This window comes from Crocodylus porosus, unplaced genomic scaffold, assembly GCF_001723895.1.
Source record: "Crocodylus porosus isolate Cpor-Errol unplaced genomic scaffold, CroPor_comp1, whole genome shotgun sequence".
NCBI lineage: Eukaryota > Metazoa > Chordata > Crocodylia > Crocodylidae > Crocodylus > Crocodylus porosus.
In genome coordinates this window covers 50550810-50563463 of record NW_017728906.1, presented here as the reverse complement: position 1 = coordinate 50563463, position 12654 = coordinate 50550810, and the positions used below count along the sequence as shown (strand labels likewise).

At 40.1% G+C, this 12654-nt stretch overlaps 1 protein-coding gene across 1 annotated transcript in view; it reads right to left on the bottom strand.

The window, feature by feature from the left end:
* CFAP47 (cilia and flagella associated protein 47) overlaps positions 1-12654 on the bottom strand; it is a 734432-nt gene that overhangs the window by 51958 nt on the left and 669820 nt on the right. The window contains exons 61-62 of the mRNA XM_019528459.1: positions 5256-5427; positions 3876-4037 (exon numbers count right to left, since the gene is read on the bottom strand). Of these exons, the coding sequence (XP_019384004.1) occupies positions 3876-4037; positions 5256-5427 (334 nt within the window). The remainder of the gene's footprint in view (positions 1-3875; positions 4038-5255; positions 5428-12654) is intronic.

Here is a 12654-nt window from a genome sequence, read left to right as displayed (position 1 = left end):
GATCTGCCCCGCCCCAACACCTCTTCCCTCCCCCCACCCTTTCCACCACAACAGAGTTACCAGCTGGACACTGCTCTTCAAGCTGCCAGGCTGGTATTGGAAACCAGATCAGTATGGGCTGATATGCCTCTTTAAAAATCAGGTATTGGTATCGGCCCCAAAAATCTCTATAGGTGCACCCCGCATATTAACTATACTGATTTCCTTTAATTGGCTGCTCAGACTTATTTGGCAAAGGTTGGCTAACCTGGCAGCTACCTGATGCTGAGTGCAGTTGGCAGAAAGGATAGGGAAAGAGACAAATATCCCAGAGTTGTAAAAGAATATGTTAGAAATTATTTAGAAAACTAGATGCTTTCAAGTTGCAAAGCAAAATGGGATGCACCTTGGGGTATTGAAGGAAATGACTGACGTAATTTCAGAGCCATTTGCATGGAAGATGGGTGAGGTCTTGGAAGACTGAAAAAGGACAAATATAATGCCCAAGTTTAAGAAAGGGAAGAGGGAGGATTTGGGGAACTGCAGGCCCTCAAGGGATCTATTTTGAAAACACCTTGAGAACAAGGTGATCAGAAACAGCCAGCACAGATTAGTACAGAAGAATCACACTCAAAACCCCTGACCATTGTCTCTGGACTGCCTAAAAGAACAAAGCAAAGCATATCTGACAGCATGCAGCCTACAACATAGTGTCTGTTTCCTGAATTTGCTTTATTAAATTTCCTGAAAAACAGGAAAAAGGAGAAATGTTCCAATTAGTAGCACTAGACATCATACTCTCTTTAAAAGCCGTTTTATTAGTAAGATAGCACACGTGATTCAGACTTCTGCACAGACACAAACGTACCTTCTCAGCTTCTGCATATGCATCTATGGTCCATAACCTTTTAGTTAGAGCAGTGGAATATGAGTAAAATGATTAGGATCTTAATGAATTCCAACTCTGCCACTGAGTCATTGTAAGGGCTTGGCCAAACCTGTACTTCATTTTCTGTATTTAAAACAGTAACTACTTTTCCCATACCTACATCAGAGCAGGGAAGACCAATTCAGATAAAGTGAATTTCTGTAAGGTAGGGTTGCCAACCCTCCCGGATTGTGCTGGGGTGTCCAGGAATTAGATATAATTCTCCAGGAGACTGCTGAGTCACCTGGGAGATACATGATACAGCATTCATTGAAAATTAAATGTTGAATCCAATTTATACAGGAGTCCAGTGGGTTTTTAAAATGTAACAGTAATGTGCATTTGCCTTCCTGATGTAAAGTCTACACACCGTAATCTGTAACTGATACTATATATGCAAGTACACTGGCATGTTCATGTTGTGTGTTGTGGGCATGATGGCCTTCTAGAAATGTCTAGGAATATATTCAAACAGAGTTGGCAGCCCTAATGTGGGGGTGGGGTATAATTTTTATATTATATCTATATATTTATTTTAACAGAGTTACAAAGGTTCTCATTTATTAATACGGTATGTCTTGTAGATCAGTTCCCCTTCCATTTACTATTGTGTAACATCCCTAAAAGAACTACAGCAATTTATGTACGTGGAAAAGTAATTTGAAAAATAATGAATGCACTTTGAACTGCCTTTAATGTTTTAAGTATTGTGTCCTTTAGATGAGGGGCAGAAAAAGCCTCAGGGAAGAACTTAGATACCCAAAGCAGCAGATGAAGGTGGAAAAAACAAGTTAAAACCATGTGACCTTCCAGTTCTCCAGTGAGCTATCAGTAAGTCCTCCATGGACTTATAAAGATCCCTGGATCACAGTTAGGAACTCACTCATGTATCTTAAATAAATGTATTTAAATGCACTTCATGGCAAATTCTTCTTTAAGAAAGGTATTTGCCTAAGCCTAAGGAAGCTGAATAGATTTACTTAATCTTTGAATTATTTGCCTTCTGTTAGCCAAATTAGCCCTTCCTCATACTGAGTGTCCCTTACTCTGTATGTATTCCCACTTTCTTTAGTGTAGACCATATTTTGATATTATTATTCATCATTAATGAATAATGAATGAACTACTCTACCTTACTAGAGTAGTTTCACTGAAAGGAATGATACAATGTATACCATAAAGCACTATTGACTGCAACCAATATTGGCAGAAGCTAACCGTTATGAAAAGGGTTTTTTTGTTTTGATTTTTCTAAATCCTAAGAATGATTACTCCTTTATGGGTTTGGGCTTACAAATCCTTATTCAGACAAAACTTCAAATTAATACACTGCACAATTTTCTTAGTTACATTATACAAGATGATGCTCCATATCCCAAATTCAGCTTTTAATTTACGTCTTATATTTTATGCTTTTTAGTCATTGAAGTTATTCAAAGAATAAATTACATCTGTAATATATAGGTTACTTGTTTAATTAATTGTTTAAAATTTTAAAACGAACGAAAAGTATCCTGCATACTAAATTCTAGGTAATGAGGTTTTTCATTCCCAAGTAAACTTCTTCCCTGACAAATAATAAACAAACAAAAATACCTATATGCTTTGGAAGTTTGGAAACAATTGCTGGCACAATTTACAGTGTAATACAGAGGTCATCCTCTGTGTACAGAACATGGATATTGGAGGGAAATCCTTTCCATGTAAAATAAAGTTGTAGTTTGCTTGACAGGGAAAGAAAACAGCATCACAGCTCTTCCTTTTATATAACTGTAATGATTCAGACTTCATTATACCTTTTCTGAGAATATTATATCTCTTCACTACCATCAAACACCTACCAGCAGATTATGGCATTGCTAATGCAATTTCTTCACGTGGGTTCCTGAAATAGCCCAGTCTATTGAAGCTGGTAACTTGAATATCATTATAGGTGCCTTTAGCAATGTCTTGAGAAAACATCAGTCCTGACAGCCATCCAAACCTCTGACAATTGCCAATCTCCATATTCAGCTTTTGGAAGTAAGCTCTTCAAAAAAAAGAGCAAGATGGACCAAGGCATTTTTTTCATTCTAGGGTTGCAATGATGACAAACATAGATATATATTTAAAAACTATATACTTATTAATTCATCTGCCATTTTATTCAGTAAAAAAAGACACCCATGAACCGATTAAATACTACCTTTATACTTTTGTTTCTAGCTCATTTTTTCAATAGTTTTAAAGCACTGGAATAGAAACCTCACAGCTAATCTCATTTTCTTGCACTATACTGGAGAAGAATATATACTTTACATAATACTTTTATGCAATTATAAGAAAATCCTGGGAATTAATTATTTTACAATCAGACTGAGATTACTACTGACAATCTTTTACAGGACACATAAAAAAGATATTACTATTTTAATACCACCAAGGAAAATGGTACTGACGATGGAAAAGGAAATGAACTCCGACAAAATGATATTATCTAATTAAAAAGCATATTAGAGGTGGACTTTTGACTTCTTATATAATAAACGCAAAAGAAAAATTTCTAACTGAGTGGTACACTTCCACAATTTAGGGAAGCAACACAGCTTTTTAAAGAGACCTAATTTAGTAACAATATTGGGTCACAGCTTCATAATGTCATATACCATGGGTTTCTTACTGTTGTATCAGACCAATTTGTCTCATCTGATGATCAAAGACCAGGGATAAATTGTATTCTACAAATCATCTGTTTGGGTCAGAACAGACACCCCACATGGATCAAATGCCTGCTTTCTACCACAGTCTCAGGTCTCACATTTTTCCTGCATTTTGTGTATATGGTGGTTCTGAGGTGGGTAGTGGGAAGTCCCAGATCCATGATTGTCTACCTGCCCAACCCCATGCCCCATAGGACATATTCAAACACTGGTCACACATGCATACGTGCGTGTGTGTGTGTGCGCGCGTATTGCTTTGATGTCATTACCTTGTCTGACTTGTAAGCCTAAAGCCAACTCGTGATTCCTTGTTTAAGCCAGCTGCTTCAATATTGATGACATCATCCACGTCTGGCTCAGTAGCAATTAACAGTATTGGAAACTTCCAGATACCTCCTGTAGTACATTGTACCATTAGAGTTGCTGAATTCCTTAGAAAGGAAGTTAAAAATATTCATTACAAAAGAAAGCATAATGAAGAATAAACTCTAAAGCATAATGAAAAGCAAATCTATGTTCAGAGTGCAAAATCACCCTTCATAGCTATAGAACTAGTGTGTATTATAGTGAAAATAAAGTTGGGTTGTAAATTGGAATACAAAAATTACTGTACACATTCTACTGTATTATTCATCTTCCTTTGGCATGGAATGCCAGCTAAACAGCAATGCTTGGTTTTTATATGCTTATTTCACTAGAAAAGGATTAAATGAAGAGGCAAAGGATCGGTGCAATCATGAGGTGTGATTCTTTTTTCTTGGTACTTTATATTCTCATATATTACTCAGGAGTTACTCCTGATTTACACTGGTGAGAAAGGAGAATCTGGGCCATGGTAAATTAGAACCAAATATTTATGATTTGATTGATTCACATGCTTCTGATAAAACTGATGAGACAATGTGTGCTGTGGGTTCCGAGATAAGGCAATTGTAGCCTTTCCGTCCCATACATAATGCTTTTATGGTTCTTAGCTACATCTATAGGGATCACTGGAATTCGTGCCAGAAGTGCACAGCATGTCAATTTCTTTAACCTTGGAGTTTTCCCCATGTACTACCCTCCTCCCCTGTTGCTGACTGGTGGAGGGGCCATTCACCACCCATGCCTGATGGTCAGGATGTAAAAACCATAGCTGTGGTTTCACATACAGGCAGTGAACAATTGGGCCCCTCCACCAACCAGCAACAGGGGGTTGGGGGGCGGTCACACTTATATTTAAGTATAAAAACATATATTAAAAATATATTATATTAAGTAAAACTAAAAGTATATTAAAAATATATTAAATATTTTCCAACACAGATGGGCTCCCCTATCATCTCCACTGGGTACTTTCCTTGGATTGAGACTACAAGTGATTCTTATTGGATGCTCTCACATTTCTAGTAATCCATTCTTACTAAGTACAGTGATGTTTATTTAGATCGGAGCATAATTCAACAAAACCACTTCAGCCTACATTAAGACATCTAAGGGAATTAAAAACAAGCACCTTCAAAATATTTGTTATTAGAAGGAAAATATGGAGAGGACATAAAGTAATATAAGGATGTGGGACAGGAGTGAAAGGACAGGGGCTTTTTAGCCTCATCTACACTGATTAGAAACAATCTAGATTTTGTACAGGTTTGAGAACACAGACATACCTCATTGGTTTGTTAGGTGCAAATATTATATTGAAGATCAGTGTTATAATTCCAGATTCTGCATCCCGATCCTTTTGCACTAGATTTATAGCCACTGAAGACTCAAGCTGAGATTTAACTTTATTGGATTTATATTGAATTTCATATAAAAATTCATCTGTTGTAGAAAACCCTAAATGACACAAGAAGAAAAGACCATTTTGTATACATTCTAAACTCAATCATTTGTCTAGTAAAATTTCAATTACAAGAATGCCTCTTAGTACTGAGTATGACATATAATTTACTAAACAGGTATGGACCTGAAAGTGGAGTGACTACTACCTACTAGCTTAAATAATAGTACTTTCTATGATGGGATGGATAACTACAGACAAAAATAAAGAATTAAAAATATTCAGTAGTGTAGAATACTCTGGTTACTACACAAACAGCTGAAAAAGTTATTTCTGGGTGATCAGCCAAATGTAGGTTAGAAGAGCATGATACACATTGTGGCTGCTGCCACTGGGACACTATAAAATAATCCTTCATTCGAACAGCGATGTTAGTGCTGGCTGCCTAGGTGAGAAATGGTTGCTGTACTGAATAATAACAACCATGTCACTAAGCAGCCTGTCTTCTCATCCACTACAGAACATATTTAAAAGCCACAAACCAATGTTTCAGGAGTAACCAACTGAATATCAAGAAGCAAATAGGAGAGCTGGTGAAAACATCAGCCTCTGGAAAAATCGAGTATATAACGATGGGCTCTATGGAAGGGGACTTCCTTTTTTATACTTGTCATTTAGTTATGTTGCTGATCCATTCAAGACATTTTGATGATCAAAATCCTTTTAAAATCATCATGTAAATTTGCGGAAGATTTAGTCCTATTTAGGCAGATGCATCACAAGAGACTTGCTGAGCTTGCATTGTTTACTGAGATGCATTAAGGTTGGAAATCTGTTATGTATATTTACTTTCATTAAAACAGTCCTTTGGTCTCCATACAATATGGCTTTCCCAGAAGAGCAAACTTACTGCAGTTTTGCCTATCTGTAAAGCGGCTCAAAGTGAACTAAAAACTTCATTCTCTCATTTTTAAGGAAGATGCTCCGTTTCATCATTTAGTTAATTAGAATTAACTATTAGAACTTCTGTTACTGTCTATGAAAATATACTATTTCCTTGGTATTCCATAAGTTAAAACCTGTATGCTTAATAACTAAATCTTTTTCTTCGATTCTTTAATGGAAGGAGTTGCACAGCTGTAAGTGGAACTTACCATCAGTAGGCAGCAGGCTATGACTCAGAATATATAGGCTGAGAGTATATAAATTCTGTGTGAGTTAAGTTATGATACTGTAGTTTTGAATTAGATCATAGAATTGTAGAAAAGTAGGGTTGGAAGGGTCCTCAGGAGGCCATCTAGTCCAAACCCCTGCTTAAAGCAGGACAGCCATATGAAGCAGGGATGAACCACACTGTCCCAGGCTGCATGGCATCCCCACTGAGGCCCTGAGTTGTCAAGAGAAGTGCGGCGAGGGCTGGCTGTGGGCCGTGCAGTTCATGCTTGCGCAGTGGTTGTTGTGCTGGTAGAGGTGGGACTCATAAGGAATCATAGAAAATTAGGGTTGGAAGGGACTTCAGGAGGTCATCCAGTCCAACCCCCTGCTCAAAGCATGACCAGCCCCAACTAGATCAACCCAGCCAAAGCTTTGCCTAGCCGGGCCTAAAAAACTTCCAAAGATGGAGTTTCCACCACCTCTCTGGGTATCCTGTTCCAGTGTTTTACTGCCCTCCTGGTGAGAGAATTCTACCTAGTATCTAACCTAAACTTCCGTCACTGCAACTTGAGACCATTGTTCCTTGTTCTGTCATCTGCCACCACTAAGAACAGTCTAGCTCCATCATTTTTGAACCCCACTTCAGGTAGTTGAAGGCTGCTATTACATCCCCTCTCAGTCTCCACTCCTCTAGACTAAATAAGCCCAGTTCCCTCAGCCTCTCCTCAGAAGTCATGTCCCCAAGCCCCCGAACCATTTTTGTTGTCCTCTGCTGGACTCTCTGCAATTTGTCCACATCCTTCCAAACTGAACACTGTACTCCAGATGTGGTCTCACCAGCACTGAATAGAAAGGAATAATCACTTCCATTGACCTACTGGCAACACACCTACCAATGCAGCAATATGGGCACACTGCTGTCTCATACTCATCTTATTGTCCACTGTAACCCCCAGTTGTAACCCCCAGGTCCTTTTCTGCAGAGCTGCTGCCCAGCCAGTCTGTCCTCAGACTGTCTTGGTGCATGGGATTGATCCATCCTCAGTGTAGGACTTTACACTTGTCCTTGTTGAACCTCATGAGATTCCTTTTGGCCAAATCCTGCAATTTGTCTGGGTCACTGTGAATTCTAGACCTAACCTCCAGTGTCTCTGCTATTCCTTCTCCACCCCCCACAGGCCCCTTGGTGTCATCTGCAAATCTGCTGAGGTTGCACGCTATGCCATTTTCTACGTCATTGATTAAAACTTTGAACAAAACCGGCCCCAGGACTGAACCCTGTGGCACTCCACTTGATACTGGCTGCAAAACTAGACCTCGAGGCATTAATTACTACTCTCTCAGCCCAATGCTCCAGCCAGTTTTCTACCTACCTTACCATCCATTCATCAAGCCCATACTTAGCTTGCCTGCGAGAATGTTGTGGGAGACTGCATCAATTATGAATGAACTGTGTCACCAGACATATCTACATGAAACATTTACTGCAAGCTACCTAACTAGTTCTGCGGTAAAGTCTCCACATACAAATGTGCAGCTCTATTAGGTTCAGCCCGTGTGGGCCCTGGACCTTAAGAAGCCAATTCCAGCTTCTGCCATCAGCAGCAGGCAGGGTAGCGAGCAGCTGGACATGGAGCTGCCATTCCGTCCAGCTCCACACCACCGCTGCTCTGCCGGGCTCCGTGGGGTGCCCCTAAAGCTCAGGACCCGGGGTGGTTGCCCCCATTCACCTCTCCCTCCCCACTCCTCCCCCCTCCCGGGATGGCCCTGGACACAAGGGTGCTTCAGTACAGGCACTACCTGCTGGCTAGCCCCTGCCAGCCAGGGCTGCTCTGACCTGGCTCAACATGTTGCAGTTCTGGGTGCACATGTCTATGTGGTGCCCAGCAGCAACAAATTCCAGCAAGATATGTATGCATGCACACACACACAGATGCATGTGCACACACACACGCATGCACACTTCTCTAGTTTATGAAGTCCTTAGGAATTTTTTTTTTTGTCTCCCCTTCTCCCCCATGTTGTCTTGCTCTTTGCTGACTACAGGTCCGTCCTTTTCCAAAGCAATGTTTTGTAAGTTGTTGGTGTGCCACACTCAAACTAAGACATAGCTCAAGGCCTGTTATAATTCCTCTACACAAATGCCAAAGCATGGAGATACAGACATAAAAATTAACTTAGCATGGGAGAGAGAGGATGACATCATTTGGAGTCTACCACAGAGGGAAAATTGTAACTGCTGAGCAGATGTTTCTTTCAGCAGTCAAATTGCACAGTACCACACAGAAAATGCTTATTGTATAGTTCACACAGTTCAGATGATATGAAGAAGATGTGGTATCTGCTAAATTGTGAATTACATTCTGCTTTTAGTTTCTGAAAAAAATGTTTGCTTTGCATTCCACAAAAGTATCAAATATTTTGCTTTCATTCACAAGTGATTAAATATTTTTTTTCCTTTTCAGGGCTAGCTGTTTTTTAAGCTGTTCTATGTTCATGCTAAGCATTCAGTCAAAATATTTTAATATTTACAATATCTAACAAGAAACAATGCATTTATAAGTGCCAAGTGAAAATAGGTTAAAACTTTTTTGCTGGTCCCTCAGCTGACTGTGAATCTGTACTGCAAATCTAATTTACGGCTGTTCAAAACAGAAAAATGTAATTAGATTTTCATCGGAGCTGCAAACCCTAAAGACTACCATATTATCATATTATGGAAACCCTTTGTGAATATGTTAATATTTGTTTCTAGACAGTTCTGTGACACACATGCTGCTTCAACAAAGTGGCAGCTGCTAGAGGCAAAAAAGGGTGTGTATCATCACCCCAAAATTGTCCAAATTGCATGACTAACTTAAATGATCAATGTTCTCTTAGCACTTAAAGGTTCCAGTTTTCATTAAAATAATAAACAAATGACTGGGGGAAGGGACTTTAATGTTTTTAAAATATTGTCAAAGTTGAGAGTATGCGCAGCTTTCACTCATCACAATTTTACACCTGGTTTAAAAAGATCATAAATGGGCTTTAATCAACCATAACTTTTGCTTCTAAAAATCATCATTCTCTTTTTCCTGCCCAACATATTTTCCACTTTCACTAATGCAAATTGCAAAATAGATAATCAGCAGTATAATGCAGCCAATTAATTGACTCCCTGTTTTCAAAATGAAGAGAAGGAAGATAATTGAATGGACAGCACCCACACTATTTTTAGTCCCTAAGCCACTGATATGCTGCATGGCCTTGGGGAAGCCATTCCATCTGTCTGTGCCTCAGTTTCCTCCCTTGTTAAATAGCAACTGTAATATTATCGTTCAAAGTGCTTGATGACCAATACTGCTCCTTCTTCCTTAGCCCAGAGTACAGAACACAGTGGGCACATCTACAAGTGCAATTAATGCATTTGAATTTTCTTCACGGAAAATTCAGGCTCATTAAAGTGTTCCGGGGTACATGTCTACACATGTGCCCCTCTTGGGAGCAAATTGTGCCCCCTTGCAGCAACCATGTGGAGCTCCAGGCTCCCCCAGGTGCCAGTCCTGGAGTTGTTAGGGGGCATAGGGATGGGTCCTGATCCCCATGTGGCCAGGAGAGCCTTCCTTGCTTGGTGGGGATGCTGCCTGCTAGCCTTGTGGGGATCAGGAAGCTCACAGTCTCCACATGGTTGGTGGGCAGCACATCTGCCATATCTGGACAGCTCTCCCAGCCATGTGGGGATTGACATGAGTTCTGATCCCCACATGTTGGGAAGACAGCTGCCCCTTGACCTGGCACAGCTTCCCCTGTTTGGGCTTAGCTAGGCAGCAAGCCCCCTCTTGTCTGCCAGCAGCAAGTAGGGCTGTGCGAAGCTTTGGGTGCTGATCTGATTCAGAGGAGATTTGGCCCAACTTGATGGCCGAATCTCCAAATCCAAATAAAATCAGGAGACCAACTAAAAGTTTCAAAGCTCTCCAAATCGATTTGGAAAAGGTTGGGAGAGCTTCAGAGATTCAGGCAGTCCCTGCTGGTTGCCGCATAGAGCTGGACCCAGATTCTGTGTTGGTAAGTAGGGGGCCGGGAGCTGGGGCAAGCAGGGCAGCCATGGTGGGGACTGGGAAAGTGGGCAGGGGTTGGGGGCTCATGGCAGAGGCCCCCCACCAAGCATGGGGCAGTGGGGATCACCTCCTAACTGGCAGCAGCTGGTGAGTGGGGGATTTTCTTTTCAGAGCCGGGAGCTGGGGCAGCCATTGACAGCGGGTGGGGGATGGGGCCAATTCAGAGATTTGGATGATTTGGCTGCAGCTGAATCTCTGAATCAGATTCAGCCAAATAGATTTGGGACAGTGATTCAAGTCACCAAATGGAATCACTGTGCTTGAAACTGGCTGAATCCGAAGTGAATACTAGCTGCTTCACACAGGCCTAGCAGCAAGCCCCCTGCAAACTGCTCCCAGTCAGCATCTACGTATGCACCAGTGCATAGTAGCTAACACACAATTAATCTAGTACCTTTATTTCCCGGTACTAGCAAATGGTGCATTAGCCTAATTTACTGCACTGTAAGTCTTGCGTACTTGTAGACAGTGATACTTTACTGCACATTAGACTAGTCTAATGTACAGTAAAGTGTGACATGTAGATGCACCCAGTACTGAGGAATAATTTCCTACGAGGATTAAATAAACTTTCTGCTTAGGTGCACCACTAACATCAGTATTGTGAGATTCACAATACTGCAGTTTAGGCAGTCAACCAACAGCTCAAAGAGCTAATTTTGGCTTTAGCCTCTTTGCCAGTGTCTGAAAAGCAGTTTAGCTCACCTGAGAAATGTGCGCTAAATTCTTCTGTGTGCTTTCCAGTTTTAAGTGTTTCAACACAGATATAGAAGCTTCACTACAATCATCCTTTTTTTTAATCTTTTAACTTTTAATTTTTCTTAATGGCTTGTATTTACAAGTGCTTCAGTTTCACCTTTTGGGCACACGTTAAAATAGGAAAATAGGAAAAACATGCATAAGTTCTCCAAGATAAATATTATAAACTTGATCATATGTTGAAGATTTAGCATGCATATCTATCTCTATATCTCGAGATATAGAGATAGATAGATATGCCTCCACAAATGGTGGAGTGTCACATTAAAAACCATATTTTAAAATGTTATTTCTTTGCTTCAAAACAAATTGCAAGAGTTATTTAAATGAGAAATGGCAATATTATTTTTGGCTTGGATCTGTCAAAGTTATGACCAAGTGAATCTTGTATTGTCAAAAACTCTTTATTCTAATACGTCATGCTTCTAAATATTTTTCTCTTCCTTTCTCCAAATACACATTACTCTACCCTATCAGTAACTGAGGATTTCCAAAATCAGTACATGTCTATGCAACATCTGTGCATGCAAAATTTGTCAGGACAACTATAGAACCTGTATATGAAAACGTGGCAAGTTTCCTTTTCTTTGTGAAACATCTGTCATTTTTATTCAAGTCTTAAATAGGTTATTCATAAAAAGTACTTGATACAGTAGATTTTTTTAGGGAAATCAAAAGAAACTAAAACATAGACCACCCTGTTTCTGATGAAGAATGTCTTGCATTCGAAAGCTTGTCTAACTATCCCAACTACACAGTTGGGCCAATAAAAGTTATGGTCCTAAAAACCCTTGCCGCTTGTAAATTCCTGGATCATCACCATAACATTACCTTTTTAAATACATCCTTTGATCCTCAGTGAAATGATGAGAAATCTTCAGCTGCTGTGATGTTTATGTTTCTTCCTCTCAAATTCTTTTCAACTTCCATATCAGATCAAAACTTCTTATCCCTATCTCCAAGGCCCTCCATAACTCTACTCCAAATCCTATCTTCTAATCTACAGGCGATCCTTGCCATTTGTGGGGGATAAGTTCTTGTATTCCCTGCAAATGGCAAAATCCACGAATAAGGCACTGCATTCATGAGCACTGTCTGCATTCATGAACTCAGTGCCTCCGGAGGCTGTGGGGGGCACAGCTGCTCTGGCAACAATGGGAGTGCAGTGGCAGGAGCCCAGCAGTGGCAAGCGTGGAGCTCTTGAGGAGCTCCTTTAAGTGCATTTAAGAAGCGGGTTTGGCATTCACGAATATTTGAAACCGCAAATGC